This window comes from Haliotis asinina, chromosome 1 (assembly GCF_037392515.1).
Source record: "Haliotis asinina isolate JCU_RB_2024 chromosome 1, JCU_Hal_asi_v2, whole genome shotgun sequence".
NCBI classification, from domain to species: domain Eukaryota; kingdom Metazoa; phylum Mollusca; class Gastropoda; order Lepetellida; family Haliotidae; genus Haliotis; species Haliotis asinina.
The window spans coordinates 60,318,621-60,343,419 of NC_090280.1; the positions used below are offsets into that span (position 1 = coordinate 60,318,621).

At 40.2% G+C, this 24,799-nt stretch overlaps 1 protein-coding gene across 1 annotated transcript; it reads left to right on the plus strand.

Moving 5' to 3' along the window:
• The first annotated feature begins 1,782 nt into the window (after positions 1–1,782).
• Positions 1,783–17,216, plus strand: LOC137295435 (zinc finger protein 235-like). The gene is made up of 2 exons (XM_067826805.1): positions 1,783–1,862; positions 14,263–17,216. Exon 2 carries the CDS (start codon positions 14,853–14,855, stop codon positions 15,948–15,950), a length of 1,098 nt encoding a protein of 365 aa, XP_067682906.1. The 5' UTR covers positions 1,783–1,862; positions 14,263–14,852; the 3' UTR covers positions 15,951–17,216.
• The last annotated feature ends 7,583 nt before the right edge of the window (positions 17,217–24,799 follow it).

Genomic DNA, 24,799 nt, shown 5'->3' on the forward strand with positions numbered 1-24,799 from the left:
CCAGCTATATAATAGCGCTCTGTATATAACTGACTCTCGACCAGACAATCCAGTTATCAACAACATGAGCATCGATCTGCGCAATTGGGAACCGATGACATGTGTCAACCAAGTCAGCGAGCCTGACCACCCAATCCCGGGTGCCTTTGCCTTTTATGGCAAGCATGAAGGCCTATTTTACCCCGGGACCTTCACAGGTCCGAGGCTGATGAACCATTTATTGAGCAGCGCCTATAAAAATAGCTTTACAGTGCATAACAAAGCTATATTCCAGTGAGTCAAACCCTGCATATAACTGTGTCTTCAATCTTCTCTGTGATGATTTAAACAATAAGAAATCTTCTCTTGTTCGGCCTCTTGGTTTAAGAATTAAACCATTGACTTCTGCTGCCGGCATTGAGCTGGATAATATAGCTCCTTTCCGTCTTCTTTCTTCTCCTTCTTGGCGATTGGTTAGGCTCCAAGTGGACCTAATATTGACCACATTTAAAAATTCAGATACTAATGAACTACAATATAAACAAGAATTTAGTCAATTACGTACTAAATATAATACATATAAATCCTTATTTAAAGCTGGATCCAAGGATGATGGCGTTGTAGCTTGTGCCACTGTCATTAGATCCAGAACAATATCTTCCCGGTTACCTGATAACATCTCTAATTTTACAGCGGAAGCGCATGCCATATTAACAGCCTTAAAATATATTAATACACTCCTTAAGTATAAACAATATATCATCTTTTCAGTCTCCCTTTGTTTGCTCCAGGCCATTGAAAACGTATCATTATACATCCACTTTTACTAGAAGTTATTGAATTGTGTAATGATCTTGCTACTGGCCAATACGACATCGTCTTCTGTTGGTTATCCAGCCATGTAGGAATCTCTGGTAACACATTTGCTGACCTTGCTGCTAAAGCAGCACTCAACAAATCTGTAACATCACTTCATATTCTTGACACTGATTATAGAGATACCATTAGATCTTATATCCGTGATCTGATACAGAAGAAGTGGGAGTCCCAAGTAAATATAAATAAATCCCATTATATTGGTTATACCTATTTGGGTTGTCAGTGCTGATTTGATGAGGTCATCATGCGTCAATGTCGCATTGGCCACACAAGATACACGCACGAATAAATTTTAAAAGGTGAGGATCCTCCGTTCTGCATGTGATCCCTTGTGATGTAAGAATCACATTAGTCATACCTTGCTTTACTAACTTGCTTGACTGTGTTGAGTATTCCATCACAAGGGACAACTATTTCAAATCATGAACTATGAAGGATCTGGTTTAACAATACCAGTTCTCATTTAATAACTGCATTTAAAAAATAGATCTATTAACTGATTTGTAAATAGATACATATTTTATATTTGGAAGTCTAAATAGTGACTCAAATTGTTAGTGGCTGTACCTTCCAAGGTTGTCAAGCCACCCTCCTTCACCTCCATCGATCACTGGTCCGTTCCAAACTTGATTATGGCTACATCGTATATGGTGGCTATTACTGGGGGGAAATTAGTGAATCGTTTGAACTCTGATTTGGCGATGATTGGTCTCTGAACCCCAGGTTGCGGCTACAGGTTGAAGGTTACAGAAAACACAGACTAGCCTCCGGTCCCTGTTTAGTTTTCAGCCTGGTTCCCTGAGTATTCTGCGCTGACGCCACATCGCCTCCGCTACTATGAGGGAGTCACCAGGGAACCAGGTCGTTGAGGAGAGAGGCAGAAACCAGTCTTTTCCAAAGATAGTTACATCCGCGCTCGCAACGGGATATCTTATGAATCTGGTCGGAAAAGACGTTCCTTCACCCCGGAGTTGAGCGGTAGTACTAAGCGGTGGCACTCAAACGTAAGTAAATGCAGCAGACTGAAGTTAGAAGGTGGAGCATTCAGTAACATTTACTCATCGAGTTGTGTCTGGTTGTTCGTGATCGTCCGTGTCTAGATTATGTAGATGTGTTTCTGTTCGCCATTTGCACTATTGCCAAACTACGTAAATTACTTGTGATTGTGAAGTTTTTAATGCATCTGTGCCATAGGTGACACATTACGAGAGTTGGGTACAACTTCCTTTAAAGGGGCACTGATGCGGAGCAGTTTCCGTGGACTGGTGTAAACTTTTGTTATTGTTTTTCTCCCGTGAGTACCCGGATGATATCCCAGAATTCGTGACTGGTTCGTGACCTCTGCTGCGCAGTCTGTAAGCGCAATTGATAGTTTAATTATAGACAGATCAACTGAGGTGAAGTCATTTGTACTTCATTACAAATGTATTATGAAAACAAATGAAACACTTTGAAGGTTAATCATCTGCCAGTGGTAGAAATGGTAAAAAAAACTATTAGGACGGGAAAATAACGAAGCCAGTGTACGTCTCTATATTTTGTCTCATAACCCTAATTAGTTTACTGTCATATTTGTATGATTCTGAAAATTAATAAAAGAACACACGATTTGCTCATACTCATAGTAAATTTCTAACATAACAGCAACATTTATACATTGTATAGATTGCCAATGTGGTTCCTATTTCACACACATACGCGATCTAGTGTGTGTTTTCTGTCATACAGATTCTGCTGAATGCTACAACAAATAAATTAAAACAAAATGCAAACAATGAATGTAAAACAGACTAATTTTATAGCAACAATGTCAGGCTACTACCTTGTTCAGGAATGTATCCATCAATATCCACGTAAAAGAAATCGTATTCCATTCATCTGCAGTTGGTAAATAATCCTGCTCTGTGTCGCGTGTCTTACAACTGTCTCATTTGCGAAAAAGTAACACATCGTTTCACGTCTTTCATTGGTGAAAACCAGATAAACCTCTCATTGGTCTCCCAAGATAGTACACCTGGCAACTAATTGTATGATGTCCACTATTCTAAGTAATTTAGTTAACCAATATTGAGCAATCAATCAATCAACGCAAGGGTGGTTAATTCTTTGAAGGGAGGATGTTGTTTTTGCACTCACACTTTACGACAGGGTGTAGTCATCTACACACACTGCCTTTTGACAAATCCGCTAGAAGATAAAAGTAATTAATCAATCAGTGTGTTATCGGTTAATCCTTTGATCGATGTTTGTTTTTGTAACTCAGTTGATAAACCCTCTTGCATCACTTACATGCATATATTACATAACATACAATACATTTGCCATTACAGACCTTAATTTATAATGTTGAGTATTTACTCCAGACAGGAGAAATGCCAAATGGGAACCTTTGATGAGTAACCGAAGTGGTGTTGCTACTAATTATACCTGTTATAAATTCATGAATTGACCATCCAGAGAATGATGACAAATAACACGTGTAGGTTTACACCATCAAACGCGAGTTACAGCAAGGAAGATGTAATGTCTGTGTCGCATGCAGCCTGTAAACACTTATGGGCCGAAACTGTTTTGAGGATACCAACGGAATTTCGTTACATAAGGAATACACACAGGCATTTGCTGTGTACTTTGGTAAATAGGTGAAATAAGGGGTTTTTTTTACGTAAGACAATTTTCAGATTTCTCTACCAAAGGCAAAGTCATCGTTTTTTGGTTTACGAATTCAAATACATCAACTGTGTGTTATTATTATCATAAATAATAAACCATTGTAGCTACCATAGCTACCAAAATTTACGTATGCTATTTGCTATCACAGCTCAACCAACACTCAAAACTACCTAAATATAAAGCTTTGCAATCTTCCGTACTGAAACAAATGGCTTGCTACGTGCCTGTAGACATCATATTTTGATGTAACATGATTAAATATCGAGGTTAAAAACACAGAAATAGGATCAAATTGGATCAGTAAGTATACCATCCAAGCATCCGAAAAGAACTACACTGCTGGGATATATGGTTACGATCAGACAAGGAATACCATGGATATTTTTAAACAAATGGCATGTGATGGGCATCCGGCCTCCTGACTGCTTAGGTGAAGAAATTCTGCTAATATGGACAGGAGCCCAGTTCCTTTGTCCGTCACGGTCGAAGGAGTGGGCGCTGACCAATTTGCGGTCTGCTTTCGTAATTAGAACGTTGGCGAGAAGCATTATTCGCTCCGCATCAGTGCCCCTTTAATACTAGAGGTACTGTGCCTAAGGCAGTTCCGGATCACTAACGAAACACCGACTGCATGCGCCTCCGCAAAAAATATATCTGAAGCGACTAAGGGCAATTTCTGTCTAGGCAATGTTTCATGCTACTCACACCAAAATATAAAATTTATTCGGGCCTGAGCAACTTCAGGGATATCGGAAAAGAAACGCTCCTCCATAACGGCAGTTCCGAATCATTTCAGGGTATTCCAGATCACGTGACATAACGATCGAGGCAGTGTTCGGTTATTGACGCTGGTTTGGGGCAACAGGGGTCTGTGTCAAACAATGACACGCGTTTAATTGAACAGATGCGTTTACAGTATTCATAATGTTTGATAAACGAATTATTAACAAGCACAACAGTTGATAACAACATCAGATTGGTAGGTAGGTTTAACAGTTGCTGCTCATAGCAACATATCCCAGAGTCATGATTCCAAGCGCAGGCACATCAGACCCAGGGAACCAGGCTGGGTACCAGTGTGGGCTGAAAAATTTTCTCTTGGGGATTATACATACGTGGTTTATGGTAGTGAACTCTTCAGTATTGATATATAATGTTTTGTCGTGACTTTTACATGCGACTTTAACTTGTAAAGTACAACTGTCAAGACAAAATAACCCATTTTTTTAGAACCTTTTACGCTTTATTCGGTCAATATGACGATTTTAACATCACATCATCAGTTACTGATTGTAAAGCTTACGAGCATAATCGATTAATGCCTGCGTATTTGAACTCTTTATAGGTGTGCATCTTCGTATGTCTTAAAATGAAACAAACGAGTGTGTACTACAGCCTCATTGATTCCACCTCTGGCATAAGTAACCAGGCATTTTTGTCATAAAAGCCCACTCTCTGTTGCTGTGGTTAATAACGTAATGACATGGTATGATCCTGTCTCATTCTTTCTCTGCCGGTGCAGCAGGCCAAGGGGGAAAACAGGTTCTCCAGCTGGCTCAGCACACACACTGCCATCAACATCAAGAATTTGCCTGAATGACCCTGCAAGACTGCTTGGCACTTGTAGTGAATCGTACCATAGTAAAATGCACCAAGTTATTAAAAAAAGAATAACATGACTTTAAAAAACCCAAAACAATTTCAATCCCAAAGCATTCATGTGGCATTGTCAAGTTGGTTATTTCCTGACAGACTATTCTATACAGCAAATTATGTTTTGGTGAAATGAAGACCAAAATGTTTTATGTATCTACTTTGAGCAAAGAACATCTAGGACAGACCCTTGAGTGAGTATATATATTTAACATAGGGAACTGAAGTAACATCGGGGAACTAATAACTTTATTTCAACGGTAGTTACCATTTTTCGGTGGTTGACGGAACTGACTTGAACACGTGGTTCCATAAATTGCTCATTTCTCCAAAAATATGGCAGATGTAGAGAAGATTTTGTTGCTTTTCACAGGTGAAAAGTATATGCATGCAATGGGTTGTTAACATGAAGCAACTTGATTCTATTCTTATTTGAGATGGGCTGTTCCGAATGAGTTATCTTTTCCTGACGTGCCAAAGATAAATTACGCGATGATAGGTATTCTCGTTACAGGGCGAGCAAGTAAACTTCTGGTTCAGATCAAGTTAAACAAAATATATCACCTTAAAGTGCACTGTCTCGGATTTAAAATGAGAGATTGAGTGAAGAAATCCATCAAGATTTACAGTTTCTAGGGATTAATGTATGAGGCAGTGATCTAGAATAACTGTGATCTGGAATACCCTTACCCATTGTAGATGCAAGATAGTAACAGGCAGTGGTATGAACACAAAGTTCATGGTTGTGGGGGTAACTATTACAACGAACACATTTAACACTGATGGTTTAGACTGCTTTAGACTTTAGTTTGTCTAATCTCAATAGTATTCTGTCTGTGGTCTTCTCCATGTGGGAGATGTCCAGTGGTTGCAGCAACTGCAACCACTGTGCTGTTGTGAGAGCGAGTCAGAGTTTTTTGCCCATGTTAGGAATACATTTCAGCACAACACCTGCATCCCACACACACCGATGCCAACCACTCCTATTTTGGAGGAGTTATTCTGAGCAAAAGTGAACTGTGTTAGTATGTTAATGATAGCTAGTTAACAACTTTTTTATTTTAAAGCAAAATATTCTGCAAAAACCTCAGAGTTGGTATGATGTTCTGATTACGATGAGCGTTATATTGAGTATGTTATGTTGATTAATTTTCAAGCTAGACTGTAATTCATCTGTCCGCTTTTGAGCCAAACGGACTATAAACCACGCTGAAATAGGCTGGTGAGGAATAAGAGTATATCATTCACAGATGCACAAATGGGATCAACATCCCTTTCACAACAGACTATTTCTCTCTTGTGAAGGAAAACTTTGTACTGTTTTTGAGTTGATTGTCGCCAGGAGGCCATAATGACTGGTCTAGTGTCGGAATTCCTCTTGCCTCCATTGCTTGCCACACAAGTGTCCTGCCAACAGTGTGAGTTTCTTCCTCAGTGGGTGAACCTCCTTGTTGTGTCGTAGTCTCATGAGGTCCAAGCTTTGAGGCAGGATCTGTGGTCTCTATAAGTTTTACATACCAATTCTGTGTTGGCCAGTCTGGTATCACCATAACCTCTGTGCCCTTGTCTTGCTCCAATTTCTGCTAGCAGTTGCTGATGATGCTGAAAGGAGGTAACTGGTAGATGTAAACGCTTGCTAAATGCATGACAATATATGGCACCTGGGTCAGGTCTCCATGAGACTTACTTAGGGATTTGGGGATTAAGCCGTGATGCGAACATGTCAATGCCTGTTGTGACCCACAACTGACATATCTGGCTAAATACACTATGATGTAACTTCCACTCTGTTTTATCATCAAAACAGCCTGGATTCTCTATCTGCCAGAATTGTTTGTTGTTCCTGCTATGTGGCTGGCACTTAACCAAATGTCTTTTGTGTAGGCCCATGACCAAAGATCCCTTGCAAGGAAGTGACAGTTTCTTCAATTGCTACCATCCATGGAATTGATGTAGCTGACAGCAGTTGACTGCAATGCTAAGAGTACAGCCAGAAACTCATTATTGTGCCTTTCTACCTCTGTCATGGACCATCTACCATTTGACTGTCCTCCTCATTTTGTAATAAGTAAATTAGTGAGTTCAATGTCTATTAAAGGGGCACTGATGCGGAGCAAATAATGTTTCTTGCCAACGGTCTAATTATGGAACCAAACTGCAAATTGGTCAGCGCCCGCCCCTTCGACCGTGACGGACAAAGGAACTGGGCTCCTGTCCATATTAGCAGAATTTCTTCACCCAAAAGAGTCAGGAGGCCGGATGCCCATCATATGCCATTATTTAAAAATATCCATGGTAATCCTTGTCTGATCGTAACAAAATATCCCAACAGTGTAGTTTTTTTTTCGGATGCTTGGATGGTATAGTTACTCAATTTGATCCTATTTCTGTGTTTTTAACCTCGATATTTAATCATGTTACATGAAAACATGATGCTTGGATGGTATAGTTACTCAATTTGATCCCATTTCTCTGTTTTTAACCTCGATATTCAATCATGTTACATGAAAATATGATGTCTACAGGCAGGTAGCAAGCCATTTGTTTCACTCCGGAAGACTGCAAAACTTCATATTTAGGTAATTTTGAGTGTTGGTTCAGCTGTGATAGCAAATATCATATGTAAATTTTGGTAGCTATGGTAGCTACAATGGTTTATTATTTATGATAATAAAAACACACAGTTGATTTATTTGAATTCGTAAACAATAAACGATGACTTTGCCTTTGGTAGAGAAATCTGAAAATTTTCTTACATAAAAAAAACCCCCTTATTTCACCTTTTTACCCAAGTACACAGCAAATGCCTGTATGTATTACTTATGTAACGAAATTCAGTTGGTATCCTCAAAACAGTTTCGGGCCATAAGTGTTTTCAGGCTGCATGCGACACAGAGATTACATCTTCCTTGCTGTAACTCGCGTTTGATGGTGTAAACCTACACGTGTTATTTGTCATCATTCTCTGGATGGTCAATTAATGAATTTATAACAGGTATAATTAGTAGTAACACCACTCAGGTTACTCAACAAAGGTTCCCATTTGGCATTTCTCCTGTCTGGAGTAAATACTCAACATTATAAATTAAGGTCTGTAATGGCAAATGTATTGTATGTTATGTAATATGTGCATGTAAGTGATGCAAGAGGGTTTATCAGCTGAGTTACAAAAACAAACATCGATCAAAGGATTAGCCGATAACACACTGATTGATTAATTACTTTTGTCAAAAGGTAGTGTGTGTAGATGACTACACCCTGTCATAAAGTGCGATTGTAAAAACAACATCCTCCCGTCAAAGAATTAACCACCCTTGCGTTGATTGATTGATTGCTCATTATTCGTTAACTAAATTACTTAGAATAGCGGACATCATACAATTAGTTGCCAGGTGTGCTATCTTGGGTGACCAGTGAGAGGTTTATCAGGTTTTCACCAACGAAAGACGTGAAACGATGTGTTACTTTTTCGCAAATTAGACAGTTGTGTAAGACACGCGACACAGAGCAGGATTATTTACCAGCTGCAGATGAATGGAATACGATTTCTTTTACGTGGATATTGATGGATACATTCCTGAACAAGGTAGTAGCCTGACATTGTTGCTATGAAATTAGTCTGTTTTACATTCATTATTTGCATTTTGTTTTAATTTATTTGTTGTAGCAATGTATAAATGTTGCTGCTATGTTAGAAATTTACTATGAGTATAAGCAGACCGTGTGTTCTTTTATTAATTTTCAAAATCATACAAATATGACAATAAACTAATTAGGGTTATGAGACAAAATATAGAGACGTACATTGGCTTCGGTATTTTCCCATCCTAATAGTTTTTTACCATTTCTACCACTGGCAGATGATTAATCTTCAAAGTGTTTCATTTGTTTTCATAATACATTTGTAATGAAGTAAAAATGACTTCACCTCAGTTGATCTGTCTATAATTAAACTATCAGTTGCACATACGGACTGCGCAGCAGAGGTCATGAACCAGTCAAGAATTCTGGGATATCATCCGGGTACTCACTGGAGAAAAACAATAACAAAAGTTTACACCAGTCCACGGAAATTGCTCCGCATCAGTGCCTCTTTAAGGTAGCGTCATGCTGGTTTATCTTAGTAGTTCTGGGTGATGGTGTCTCAATCTCACTTATGTCAGGCAAATCAATGTGGCATCCAACTACAGTATCTAACAAAAATGGCTTTGCACATATTCAGCTATTCACCTTGTATAGCATTCAGATGGAGGTGAAGCATATACCTGTATGATATCTTGGTCTAATTCTTCTTCTTGGGGAACTGAGGTGGGCAAGGGTGCTGAGGTTGTAGGCGCTTTGATAAAAAATGCCTCCAATCCTGATACTGATAAGGTGTCTTTGATCCATGCTGGTTATGTAATGGTCTGCCTTGTCTTTTGCCCCTGATGCTGGAGTTGCCTCTGTTACATGATTGAAAGAGACCACTGAAACGGACTTTAGCCAGAGCTTTGTTAGATCGTTCAGTGTCATCAAGACGTTTGTTTCATCCCCAAAAATGTGTTCGTTGATTGGCACTGATGTTGAAAACAAGAGCATATAACTATGATGCACATTAGGTTTGATGAGGTCCCGATGCCTATCCTTGAGGTCATAGTTGGCGAAGCTGGTCATTTCAGAAGCTGACACACTGGTCTCGACATCCACCACCTTGGTCACAACGATTGGCTGTACGACATCCTTGATGTCATAAAGTTCATCTGTTGCCTTTGTCATGAGGCAGGCAATCTTCACAATCATCATTTGTGTTTTCTGTAATTTCTTGTCCATTGCAATAGTGTCGTTCTTCATCAAGGCCTATTACTATCATTTCATATCAGGTCGGGACAAGACTAGCACATCTCACTGGTCGCACAGCAACATCCATTTTCTCTTTTACTTTAGCATCATCAAGTCGACTTTCCTTAAACATAAGGTTGTCTATAATTCCCGCCAGGAGAGTGTTCACTGGGGGTCTGGTCTTCTCATTCGCTGCGAGTTTGTCATGCATGTTCTTGAAAATGTTTTCTGGGTCAGCGGATCGATCCTCATAATCTTCATTGTCTGAGAGAGATGCATGTGATTGTCCAGTCACACACAGGTCTCAGAGCAGGTGGTGTGTACTTGGTCTATACTGTGCCTTTGGAGGAGAGGGTCCTGCTGTTTGAGAGTCCTTACTTTCAAGTTCATTGTCATCATCATATTCATAGTTTGCGTATTCACCAGGCTGTGAATCCTTCAGGGCGTGCTTCAAGCCCTTGAAACCTTCATTAATAGAATCTTTCAGTTCATGGAGTGTCCCTCTTATGAGGTGCTTTAGTTGTTCTGATGTACTTGCTTAGCTAGAAGTGCTACTCGTTTGAGATGACTGTCTACTGCACACAGAGGCAGTAGCATACGCATGTTCGTTCACTAAAGATAAATCCCTCATCGGCTTCGCTGAGTTCACATTCTCCCTTCTGGGGTCCTTTACATACACCTGTTGCATGTCAGCTTGATCAGCTTTGTTGATGTCCGTCATCTTGGATGGTAAGATCCCGCGAGTGTGCACACTCATGCAATGTTACGGCTGTTCTCACTAACAGCGCTGAATTGATCCTCTAACACACAGATCCTCTAACACAGGGAAAATGGCAGAGCAGAACTGAAGTGGTTCAATTTTTTTGCATATATTATTCTGAACGATGTACAACGGGACATGATGGAGTATGAATAGCCTAAATTTGGTGTTTTGACAGACCGTTATCTTGCGAATTTCCCATTCTTAACGGAAACAAATATACCATTTTCCAGATAGGTAAATCTCTACTAACATTTTTGCTGCACAATTTTGTATAGATCAGGGTGTATTTTTGCAAGGCATTCTGATTTATCTGTTAGATATTGTTTATGTTAGGGACTGTGTATTGTAATTGAATATTTTTACAATAGAGGGTAATATGATAGTGAAATTCCCAGATAACTGTGGAGGAAAAAATCATATGATTGTATTTTTTGAGCTTTATTAAATGTTTTATCAGCATTTCCATCACGTCTGTTGTGTTGATGTCAGTCATGTTGATGGTCTAAAATAGTGCGGCGGTGTTGAATGTACATGCGTAGTGAAGCGCTGTGGAATCCGACGCATTTTCAATCCAAAAATTTTGAATGGCATTTGTGGAAATTTCCAAAGTCCGCGTCAAAGTCCATGGAGTTGTTGAAATTGTTATGATGTGCCATCCTTGCAATAAAACGGAAGTAGTTATCACAATAAGATTTGTTATTGCGCAGTGAAAGGGCCTAAAATCAGATGAGCATCGATCCAGAATTGATGCTGTCTGATTTATCTGAACAACCAATCAGAATCCAGTATTTTCTTGAGTCATAGTAGAATTATAGGCCGATCAGCCCGTAGCAAAATAGGCAGAAGGGCCTATATTATCCTCTTTGGGCTACTACAGACTGATTCATAGGTTTGCCCAACCCGATTCTTGTTGGGGTTGAATGCGCTTCTGTGACCGAGGCAATGCTTCCCCTTTGCAGCGATGTTGTACTGATGGCTTCTATTGCTGAAAATAACATGTATTTGGTCCAAAACTGATACACAAGTATGTATATAGATGGCTCTCAGTGAATGGGTTTTGGACTAAGGAGGAGTCATTTTCAGCAATACTAGTGATGCGGTCCTACTTTGTCAAGACATGTGGAGTGCTTGTATTGTATGGGGTGTCACTTACTTGGTACATAATATTTAATGGGCATCTTTCATGCTGTACATGTTTCTCCATGTAAATTACCCACATTTGACCACTTTCTAAATGACACTGTGCATGTAGCTTTCACACATAGGAGCCTTGCCAGTTCACACTTATCAGATGGATGCACAAAGTCTGCAGTCTACGTTACCAGTTGTCCGTTGTCCAGTTTGTGGAAGTCATGGTGACTGATGGGGTTAGGTGACTGACTATGAAGGTGTGGGTTCAAATCCTGCATGAGACCCAACAAAAGTACTAGAGTTTATACTACACACAAAAACCCTAAATTTTCATAGTCCTATATAAACTTAAATGTGGTGAGGCTATTCATTCTCTAAGGTAATTGCAACCTTTTGTAAAGTGTGCTTAATGGGCAAAAGCCACGGTGAAAGTACACTCCACTTAAAGAAGAAGCACCAGAAGTACTGGTTGTCAAGCAGTTACCGTCTCAAAAGGTGACCTGAAATAGATCGAACGTGGCAGCACCTGGTTGCACGTTGCCGGTTGTTCAGGACTTCTACAACCATATGAGGAATACTGAGACTTGTATGAGGCAATCCACAAATATGTTGGTAGACATCTTGCCTAGACAGGACATCCATGATGATGAAGCGAAGCAGCTAGAGGAGAAGGACGAAGAAGAGAGCCATTTTGATAATCAGAGAGTAGGGCAAATGGTGGAAGCGACGCGAAGTTGGGTCTGCATTTTGATAGTGGCCGTGCTTCTATGGAACATCGCTCAATAGAAGCATAGCAGAACTCTGGCCCACATACCAGTCATATGAAAAGACAAACGTAAATGATGTAAGACAATCTGTCGGTCTTCTGCGTGTGACGTCATACGTGGTCGACAGGACAGGGGCAGTCAGCTGTGGTGCCAGTGTGATGGACGGGTCTGCAGATTATGGATGGTCCGTCGACTGCATCCCGTAAGCCCCGCAACATCAGTGAATGACGTTCCTGTATTCAGCATGCCATTGGTCCGTTCACGCTGAATGTTTGACAGTCGTGGCATTGCAAATTAACAAATAATTAGCCATAAAACCTTGATTTTCTAAGATGACACCCTACTCTGCTACCATGAGATCAGTTGCATGCGTATCAACAGGTCACATGATTTTAGCGTGCAGTGCTCTCCCCCTTGCTACATACGCCGACCAGTAGAATGAATGTGTGACATAATGCCGTTGACAATACATTTAACCATAATCACAACAAGAACTCTTTCAAGAAAAGTTTAAAAAAATATTTGAAAAATAATGTGTGTCAAGTTTGTATTTTTGCTGAGTTTATATAATTGCTTAACAAAGGAAAACAGTCATTGTGAATGAAGGTCTGTGTTGATTTTAATTCAAACCATACGGATAAACACACAAACTTCATATATGTTCTTAACCCAATTGAATACAGTTGTGCCCCGTTTATCCGAACACTTGTGTTTTTATTGAAATTGTCCAGATAATCTAATTTTTGGATATCTGAACCACAGGCCATATGTACAAAGAAACGGACAAAGTAGGCATCAGACTTATTCTTTATTGATTACACATAAACAAATATCAGTGCTTACATGAAATATCTCATACCTGTTTATGCAGTAATGCTGGCTTGAGGAAGTCAGTCATCGACAGCTTTTTGAGGTGGCTGTGTAGAAAAGCGAGAAGACAATCACTGGTCAGTTCATGACTGGCGACATTCACAAGATCATCAGCAGTAACAGTCACAGTTGCAACTTTTGCATAGGATCGTAGTGCATTGTGAAGTTCTGACAAGGCTGTGTCTTCTTGTGTGTTCTAATTTGATTGGATAATATCTACATGACGAAAGCAGTTAGCAATTGTCTTTTCGCTCACAGACGTCCAGACTTGCTTGATCATAAAGATTAATTAATTATAGTGACCCACAAATAGACATGCCTCAAAATATACTCGGTGTCACCTTGCTACTCAGAAGTAGTTAATCTTCTCATGCTTCAAAGACTGATGACTTCTTTCATGGCAGGCAAGGTCCTCTGTAATCGCATGTGTGAACACACAGGTGCTCAGCCATCCAGATATACAACACAAAAAATACACATAAGTTAGTGTTTTGTATGTGAAAATGACCGTACAGTTACGAAAACCGGATTTCCGGAGCTATATGGAACAATAATCAATATATACATTGCTTTTAACTCATTTTGCGCAATGCAGTTTATCATCTGCCTGCACATAACTTTATCAGACATCTATTTAGTGCTTTGTTTTGACATGTCACAACATTATTTTATGTATGGTCCTTGCCCAAATTGATAAATTGAGTGTTGTGATGTTTCTTCTGTTTTCAGCAAACAACATAACATCTACATGTTAATGATGAAAGTTGAAACCCACAGAATCATTTTGTGTCACTGAAGCAAATGGAATCTGTTCAAGGGGTTTGCTGAAAACAGATCTCCGGAAACATTTTTATTGACTCCTGGGAAACAGGTGATCACAAGGAAGACCTCCAAACTGGCACCTTGGAAACTGGTGATCTCAAGAAAGAACTTGGAATCCTGAAAACTGGTGATGTCATGTAAGAACCCAATATTAGAAACCTGAAAATAGGTGATCTCTTAAGAGAACATGATATTAGAACCCTGGAATCAGATGGTTCAGAGATCATGAAAACCATAGTTGTCCAACATAGCAGTATCATATAAATGTTGTGTGAGCTCTCAAACATTTTGGAATTCAGGTAACTGTACAAGGCAAATGCTGTGCCATAGGGAATTGAAGACTTGTGCTGAATGTTGGGAAAACATTCACACTATCAGGTAATCTTCAGATACATATGAAGGAATCAGAAGTCATCAGTGCAATGTGTGTGGAAAAACATTTGCAAGACCTAATCATCTGCAGAGACACGTGAGGATTCACACTGGAATCAAGCCTTATGAATGTGTTGAAATTTTGGAAAAAATTTACACAATCGTATCATATACAGACACACATATTGAGTCACAGTGAAATCATGCCTAATGAATGTGTTGCATGTGGGAAAACATTTAAACGTTTAGACACTTTGAAGGTGCACATGAGGAGTCACAACGAAATCAAACCCTATCAGTGCATCGTGTGTAAAAAAACATTTACGCAGTCTTATCATTTGAAGGAACACATGAGGATTCACACTGGAATAAAACCTTATGAATGTGGTGAATGTGGGAAAAAATTTGCATTTTCAGGTAATCTGCAGAGACACAGAAAGATTCACAATGGAATCAAACCTCATCAGTGTAATGTGTGTGAGAAAACATTTACACAATCAAGTAGTCTGCAGATACACATGAAAATTCACAGTGGAATCAAGTCTTATGAATGTGGTGAATGTGGGAAGAAATGTACACACTCAGGAAATCTGCGGGAACACATGAAAATTCACAGTGGAATCAAGCCTTATGAATGTGGAGAATGTGGGAAGAAATGTACACACTCAGGACATCTGCGGGAACACATGAAGATTCACAGTGGAATCAAGCCGTATGAATGTGCTGAATGTGGGAAAAAATTTACACAATCAGGTCATATGTGGGCTCACATGTCGATTCACAATGGAATCAAGCCTTATGAGTGTGTTGAATGTGGGAAAAAATTTGCACGTTTAGGTTGTCTTCACAAACACAAAAAGATTCACAGTGGACTCAGACCTTTTAGGTGTAATGTGTGTGAGAAAACATTTATGCGCTCTGATAGTTTGCAGGCACACATGAAAATTCACAGTGAAATCAAGCCTTTTGAATGTACTGAATGTGGTAAAAAATTTACATCATTGACTAGTCTACAGACTCACATGAGGATTCACAGTGGAATCAAACTTTATGAATGTGTTGAATGTGGGAAAAAAGTTACAAGAGCAACTAGTCTGCAGAATCACATGATAATTCACAGTGGAATCAAGCCTTATGAATGTGATGAATGTGGAAAAAAATTTGCATGTTCAGGTTATCTTCACAAACACAAGAAGATTCACAGTGAAATGAAACCTAATTAATGCATTGTGTGTGAAAAAAAATTACTCAAATCCCCTGCACACACACAAAAAAATGCATTGTGGAATCAAGCCTTATGAATGTGTTCAATATGAAAAGAAATTTACATGATCAAGTCATCTGCAGATTCACATTATGCTTCACAGTGGAATCAAGCATTATGAGTGTGTTGAATGTGGGGAAAAATTTGCACAGTCAAGTTATCTTCTCAAAGAGAAGAAGCATTCACAGTGGAAGCCCTTCTGAATTTGTTGAATGTGGGGAAATTTTGCACTTTCAGGTTGTCTTCAGAAACACTAAAAGAATCACAGTGAAATCAGACCTTTTCAATGTAATGTGTGTGAAAAAACATTTACATCCTGCAATGGTCTGCAGGCACACATGAAAATTCACAGTGAAATCAAGCCTTATGATCAGGTCATATGCGGGCTGTGATGATGCTTCACAATGTAATCAAGCCTTATGAGTGTGTTGAATGTGGGAAAAAATTTGCACAAGAAAGTTATCTTCACAAACACATGAAGATTCACAGTGAAATGAAACCTTACTAGTGCACTGTGTGTGAAAACCATGACATACTCCAAGAATCTGTACACAATCTACACAGTCGGGGGCCTGCAAATACACATGAGCATTCATAGTGGAATGAAGCCTTATGAATGTGTTGAATATGGGGACAAATTACACATTGAAGTTACCTTCAGAAACACAAGAAGATTCTCAGTGGAATCAATTACTTCATTGGTGCATTGTATGTGAGAAAATATTTACACACTCTGATAGTCTACAAACACACGTGAGGATTCACACCTTATGAATGTGTTGAATGTGGGTAAAGATTTACACTCTCATGTGGACTCCAGAATAACTTGGCCATTCACAACAGAATCAAGCCCTATGAATGAATATGGCAAACAACATTAAAATTACACAGTTTCTCACCTATAGGTACATAGAAAGATTGACAGTGGAATCAAGCAGTGAAAACTTATTACTGTGCTGGGTTTGGGAAGGGATTGTAGATCTGCAGGCACCCTCCAGAAACATGTACGGATTCACTTGGTGGAGCTCCGTCTCATTAATGTGGTGAATGTGGGAAAACATTTGCACTCTCAGGTACTTGTAGCCGGGAAGCACTTCAAAGAATTTGCAATAGAATGAACGGAGATTAAGTGTTCTGTATGTATATCTTATTGCACATATTTTATTAATGCTACTTTAAATTTTTCACAAATACTTCTAAATAAAGGAAGTCTGGATATGCACAAGTGGCTGTGTTTCTTGTTTATAGCTCCACATGTCAAGTTCATCAGTAGTCAGTTAACAAACATGCACGCATCAGCCTTTACACTATAGAAGATTGGCATATAGTTTTGCATGAAATGCATGTGGACTAGTTTTTTTTAAAAATAGCTCTTCATCCAATGATCCAGTCGATCTCAAGTGGATGTTTTGTCAGACAATTTAATCACATTGTAAATCACCGATTTTATGCATTTGTGTGAAAGAATCTGTCTATGTAACTGTCAACAAAATAAACAGCAGAACGCTGACAGCTTGCAGAGTGAGGGAGCCAATGACCTGTAACAGTGGCAGTGTTGGGTCAGATAGGTAAATGCACATGCAGTTCATGATATTTACCTGTTCACTGCACAGTGATAGACAGTTTGGGTCATTCACATTGACTACTTCTAACTGTCAACTTGAAAGCTTATTCAGATGATGCTAAGCTTTTAATTAGAAAGGTAGGCACCCAAAGTTAGATTCCTTTGACATCAGGGTCATCAGAGATGTCATTAACCTGCTATTTGCTGGAAACGAACACCTGTCCACAAGAAAGTTAAAACACATCCTTGCAGAGGATCATGACATTAATATTTTTAGGTTTGAGCTAAATGAGCTAAGCAAACTACTACTCAAATTTGGATACAAGTACAAGAAGGTTGCAAACCAGAAACGTGTTATGTGAGAGATCTGATATTGTGAAGATAAAGTGTAACTATCTGAGAGAAATTAAGCAGGTAAGAGAGAGTGGGTTCGAACCTATATATCTGGGTGAGTCCTAGGTCAGTGCAGACCATGTTGCTACCAGACAGTGGCTACCCACTGATCCCAGTGATGGTATGAAAATACCAACAGGTAAAGGCGAAAGTTTAATTCTCCTTCAGCATCTGGTCACGTGAGACCCCGTGAGATTGCGCGTAAGGAATTGGCTTCAGTGCTATTTTGGACATCGGCAGAGGTAGCGGCACGTTAGCGAGCTTAATTGGAATTCCTTATTTGCTTTAAAATTTGTGTGTTTCTACAGTTTTGGGAGCCTACAACTAGTGTTTGGACTCAGTCATGTGTTTGCTACTAGCGGAGTATCTTCAAACAAGTGTGTGAGTGTTGAAACTGTGTTTTCAAAACTTTGGACTCGGCCATGTCCACAGCTAATCATGAACTAAGTTTGAGGCACAGAGGAGCTGTTCGTGGCGATCTAAAAGCAGAATAAAAGCCGCTTTGCTCACACGAAAATCCAGTGACAGCTTTGCTATTTGGAGACAAAGTCCAAGAACAAATAAAAGAACTGTCGGAGACGAATAAGATGGGTGTTAAGATGCGCCACTCAGGTGTCTACAAGACAGGTACTCCTAGTTACCGTTTCAACTCTCGTTGCGGAGGCAGAGGGATACACAGACAGGATCGACAGGATCGTGGACATTTTTCAGGAGGCCATTCAGGATCTTCAGAACGAGGACCATCTCCTTACAGAAGCAAACACCCCAGGAGGGAGTGGAAGTGAAAGAACTGTGAATAAATGAGGTGAATAAGCTGCCACCAGCAGGGCACTCTCAGTTAGAACTTTCAAACATTGCAGGCAGATTAGCTAAATTTTTACCTCAGTAGAGAAAGTTAAACTCTGACAAGCACATTTTGAACTCTGATAAGCACATTTTGAACTACTGAAGGTTACAAAATTGAGTTTGTTGAGCATCCATATCAGGTTTCAAAGCGTGAGACACAGTTTAACAAATGGGAGACTGAGGTGCCAGATGGTGAAATTTCCAAAATGCTTGCAAAAGGTGTTATTGAATTAGCCCCTCCTCATACAGATGAATTCATCGGCAGTGTTCTTAGTGCCCAAACCAAATGGTTCATTCAGAGTAATTTTAAATCTAAAGATTTTAAACAATTCTATTGAAAAAGCCCACTTCATGATGGAACACTTAAGGTCAGCATTACGACTGATGACTCAGGGTTGTTATATGGCATCAGTTGATCTCAAGGATGCTTATCCGGTGGTCAATATTGCCCCGGAAGATAGGGTTTATCTCAGGATTATATGGAAAGGCATCACCTACCAGTATACATGTATGCCGTTGGGTTGTCCCCAGCACCTCGAGTATTTACAAAACTGTTGAAACCCGTGTACAGCGGACTTCGTGATAGGGGTTACTTATCTGTAGCATACATGTATATCGATGACTCCTGTTTGCAGGGAGAGAGCAAGAGGCAGTGTCGAAACAATGTTTTGGCAACAAAGTATCTGCTCGAGGAACTGGGGTTTGTGATAAATGAGGAAAAATCGGTCCTTGAGCCCTCTCACATTATAGTATTCCTAGGGTTTGAACTGAACTCGGTCAACATGACAATCTCTCTAACTGCCAAGAAAGTGCTATTTGCAACAAGAAAACTCTTCCCGTTCGTCAAGTTGCTAAACTGTTAGGGATTTTGATTTCCTACTCCATTGCAGTTCCCTTTGGGCTTTTGTTCACTAAACAACTGGAAATCGAAAAAATCTCTTGCCCTTAAAATGTGTAATGGTGATTTTCATGCAAAAATGGCCGTGTCTCCTTTGAGCTGGAGTGGCCTAAAATGGTGGGCAGACGACATAGAGGGAAGTAGAGCGCCAGTGTCACGGGACCTCCCTTCTCGGACATTAACCACTGATGCATCTGCGCATGGATGGGGTGCTGTCCTGGATCATTTCAGTGTTAAGACGGGAGGGGCAGGTGGTCCTTGAATGAATCTGGACAAAAGAACAATGTTAATTATCTTGAGGTGAGAGCAGTGTATTTGGGCCTAAAATGTTTATCAAAAGAACTTTTGGGACATCATGTCAGAATCAGAATTGACAGTTCTACAGCTGTGTCATATGTGAATCACATGGGAGGTACTAAATCTCCAGTTTGCAATGCTGTAGCAAGGGCTATATGGTTGTATGCTGTGGACAATCAGTTGTGGCTAACAGCTGTTCATCTCCCTAGGTGTGAGAACAAGGAGGCTGATACGGAAAGTAGAGTGTTTCACGATGAAACAGAGTGGATGCTTAACCGCAGGTTGTTTGTGCGAATAGCAGATGTTTACTTTAAGCCTGTCATGGATTTGTTTGCTTCTCGTTTAAACAAGCAGTTACCACAATACATGTCCTGGCGGCCAGATCCAGATGCATATGCAGTAGATGTTTTTGTCTATGATTGGTGTGATACCTTATTTTATGCCTTTCCTCCTTTTAGTGTGCTGGAACGAGTAGTTCAGAAACTCAGAGTGGAACAAGCAGGGGATTTAGTGATACTTCCAAGGTGGCCATCACAGAGCTGTTTCCCTTTGGCCATGAGAATGTGTGTGTCTCCCCCGGCCCGAAAGGCAGCAAGACTTTAGTTCTGCCATACAAACCAGACGAGGTTCATCCCGTGTTACAAAATGCAACTCTTGGCTTGCCATCTGTCCGGCGAGATTTGGAAAGGACTGGGCTGTCTGAACGCTCAGTTTCTTTCTTGGCGAAAGAGTACTCTAGATCCCAGTATGAATCTTACTTATTGAAATGGCAACAATATTGTTATGAAAACCAGTGTAATTACCTGGAACCATGTGTAAATAATGTTATAGATTTCCTAGCTTCACTTTACGATAAAGATAGTGGGTATAGTGCAATTAACACTGCTCGCAGCGCTTTGTCTAGTTTACTAACCTTACAGTCCGGAAAGCCAATTGGACAACATCCCTTAGTTAGGCCTTTCATTCGTGGTGTATTTAATTGTAGGCCTACATTGCCCAAATAACAATATACTTGGGATGTTGGTATCGTGATGAGACACCTTGAAAACAACGGAGATAATGAGAATCTGTCTCTCAAAGAACTGACTTTTAAAATAACTGCTACTGGCATTGACAGTGTTTGAACATTGAGAAAATGTCGAGACAACGTAATAGAGTAGTGTTTACATTTTCTGAGTTGTTTTGAGAATCCTAGATTATGTGTTATGAACTGCCTGAATGAGTATTTAGATAGGACAGCAAAACTGAGATCGGACAGTGCACTACTTGTAGGATTTACTATGCCCCACAAGCGGGAAAGTCGAGATACCATAGCTCGTTGGCTTAAAGTTTCAATCCAGGAAGCAGGCATTGATGTGAGTCAGTTTACTGCACACAGCACCAGGTCAGCTTCAACAAGTGCAGTTTCAACTATAGGAGTGCCTATTCAGACCATTATGGACACTGCTTGGCGGTCTTCTGCAGAGACATTTCAAAAGGTTTTTTTGTAGACCAGCCTCTGAGCACCTCTCTTTTGGAAATGCAGTTTTAGGCTCTTCTTCCATGGATTGATCATCTGGTATCATATGTAACTGTTTACTGAATTTCTGCCATGAAGGGCAATGTTACCTCTCCTCAGGATTGTTAACATGAAAAATGAAGGGTTTTTCGTGTATTGTAAGTAGGTCTTTCCTAGATGAATGTGATAGAGATATAAAGAAATTGTTGCAACATAAGTGTTGTTCATTTTGTGTTGTGAACCTGCTTTGAAATCTCACGGGGTCTCACGTGACCAGATGCTGAAAGAGAATTAGAAAATTAAAGGAGACTTACCTGTAAGGTGAAGTTCATTTATAATTCTTCGAGGCCTCTGGGAACAAGTGAGATCACGTGCCACACCCACCCACCCACTTATCTGGAGTTGGATGTAGTTCACAACAAAAGTTAAATACTGAAGCCGATTCCTCGCGCGCAGTCTCACGTGATCTCACTTGTTCCCAGATGCCTCGGAGAATTATATTCAAACTTCACCTTACAGGTAAGTCTCGTTTCATTTTCTAATCGTTCTGCATGCTAGTTCCCACCGCTTATTCCTACCTGGGTGTGATTTAGGTAAAGAGCACAGATGGTAGGGACTATCATACACAAATGAACTAAACGGTTTTTACACAGTATGTTAATGAACCCAGTTGTTGCCAGCTCTGCCTGACAAAAGCCTTGTTGTCATGGACAATGCTTCCTATCACAGTCTTCGAGATCAAAACAATAGGTGCCCAACTTCCAATACAAAGAACTCAGATATGCAGCAATGGCTAACAAATAACAATATACAATTTTCAATTAAGGCCACTAAACCACAGTTGTACTCTTTGATTAAAACTAACCAACCTCCACCCACATATATCACTGACAACATGCTACACCAACACGGCCATAAGGTCTTGTTATTACCACAGTACCACTGTGATCTCAACCCAATCAAACTTCTCTCGGGAGACCTTAGAAGTACAGTGGCCCGGAAAAGGTTCAAGTTGAATGATGTCAAGCACATTGTGAACACTGCTATATGTAACACTAACATTGCACGCTGGCATGCATGTATTGAACATGTCAAGAAGGTGGAGAAAGAGTACTGGCTTTAAGGAGGCTTGAAGGAGCAAACAGTTGATCCAGTTGTCATCCGTCTGGACACTGATAACTCCTTCGTGGAAGAATGGAGTGAACTTGATGAAGTTTAATTCTGTAATTATATTTACAGAAAATAATGGTATCCAGCCAGATACGCTCAAAGAAATATAAATTCTTTTGACACTGACAGCACTAATTCCAACGACTTATGGTGTAACATGAAACACTCATTTCACATAAAGTTATCATGACAATATAAATATTAACTATCTATGTGCTTAAAGCTATTAGAAATGCATTGCTTGGCTTCCCCCATCTTCAAGCAGTCTGCGTTCTGCTGTTTATTTTTGTTGACAGTTACATAGACAGGTTCTTTCATACAAATGCATAAAATCGGTGATTAACAATGTGATTAGGTTGTCTGACAAAACATACACTTGCAAAGTTTGAGATCGATTGGCTCATAGGTTGACGGGTTATTTACCAACAACCTGATCGACATGCATTTCATGCCAAACTATAGTTAACACCATAGTATTGATTTGGTGATGAGTGTCTCTGAAGGTTCCACAACACTATACCAACGAGCGGGAACCATTTGGAAACAAGTCAAACGGACAGAGGCCTGGTACAGCTGTGATTAGATGAAATAGTGTAAGATGTTTATGTGTTTTAAAAGCACATCCATCCTGTTATTAAAACTGACCACAATTTTAAGCATTTAGTGCTGTCATTGTTATGACCATGGGTTATGCTTTTGTGTGTACATATATACTCATGGAAAAATTTAAGGGAACGCATGTGTCTTAGGACAATTCAAGATTTCTGTTTACTAACTTCAGCGCCATGTATTATCGTTTTTGCGAAGAGCAGTTCACTCAAACTCACCACAATGCTTTCCATGCACGTGCACTACATGCTTCTGAAGTTACATGCACTTAGATATACACGTTACATGTATGTGCACTGTCAAACACAACGGTTAAGAACATTGTTAACATGGCGAGACAGTACTTAACTTTGGCACAGAAATGGGAGGCAATTGGCATGGTTAATGGTGGAAGGTCATTATGACAGGTTGCAACAACATTTCACAAGTCTGTTAGCGTGATATCCAGACTTTGGAATCTCTATAGAACGACTGGTGACGTCAAAATGAGGCGTGGTCGGGAACGGAAAAAGAAAACCACTCCACGGGATGACCGGACCCTACGCCTTAGTGCTCTGCGAGACAGGTTCAAATCCTCCTCCAAAATCAATTCGGAATTCAGGCGAAGAACAAACGTCAGAATTTGTTCGCGTACAGTGCGTAATCGTCTTAAATCGGCTGGTCTAAAAAGTCGCCGTCCATTGATTGGAATCAACATGACTGAGCAACACAAGCACTCAGTGAGACTGCAGTGGGCACGGAACCATGGAGGAAGAACCGTACGTCAATGGAGAAACACCATGTTTAGTGATGAGAGCAGGTACACACTAGACCATAATGACGGTCGAATTCGAGTTTGGAGACGCGTTGGGGAACGTCACAGTGCCTTCACCATCAAACAGCATGATCGTTATGGAGGGGGCTCTGTTATGGTGTGGGGCGGGTTTACCTTTAACCACAAAACAGATCTTTCGCGTGTTGATGGCAGGATAACAGGTGTACGATATCGTGATGAGATCTTGAACCCGACTGTGATCTCCTTTGCGCGTACAGCAGGTCGAATGTTCGAGTTCCAGCATGACAATGCCCGCCCTCACATCGCTCATGTTTGTCGGGACAGACTGAGGGCTGCAGGTGTCCGGGTGTTGCAATGGCCGGCTAAACGTCCTGACCTTAGCCCCATCGAACATCTTTGGGATGTTCTTGGCCGCAATGTTCGGGACAGACCTGTTCAACCCAACAATTTGGTTGAACTTTTCGTGGCTCTCCAGGAAGAATGGCTTAGAATTCCGATTGGTACCATCTGTACACTCATTCGCAGCATGCCCTGACGATGCCAAGCAGTTCTCCAGAGACATGGGGGACTCACCCGATTTTGATTTTCATCACTTGACATAAGCCTTTTATCTGTATGGACTTTTCTCTTACTGATTCAAAGATTAAAAGTTGTTATTTCAGGCATTCACTTAAATTTTTCCATGAGTATATTTTGACGTAGCCGGCATTTGGTGCGGAGGTGGGGTTTGATGTGTTCCGTTTGCTGTGTTTGGAAAA

Bases quoted from the DNA above. Each gene is read 5' to 3' on its own strand.
- LOC137295435 (XM_067826805.1), top strand. From the start codon at position 14,853: ATGAATGTGTTGAAATTTTGGAAAAAATTTACACAATCGTATCATATA.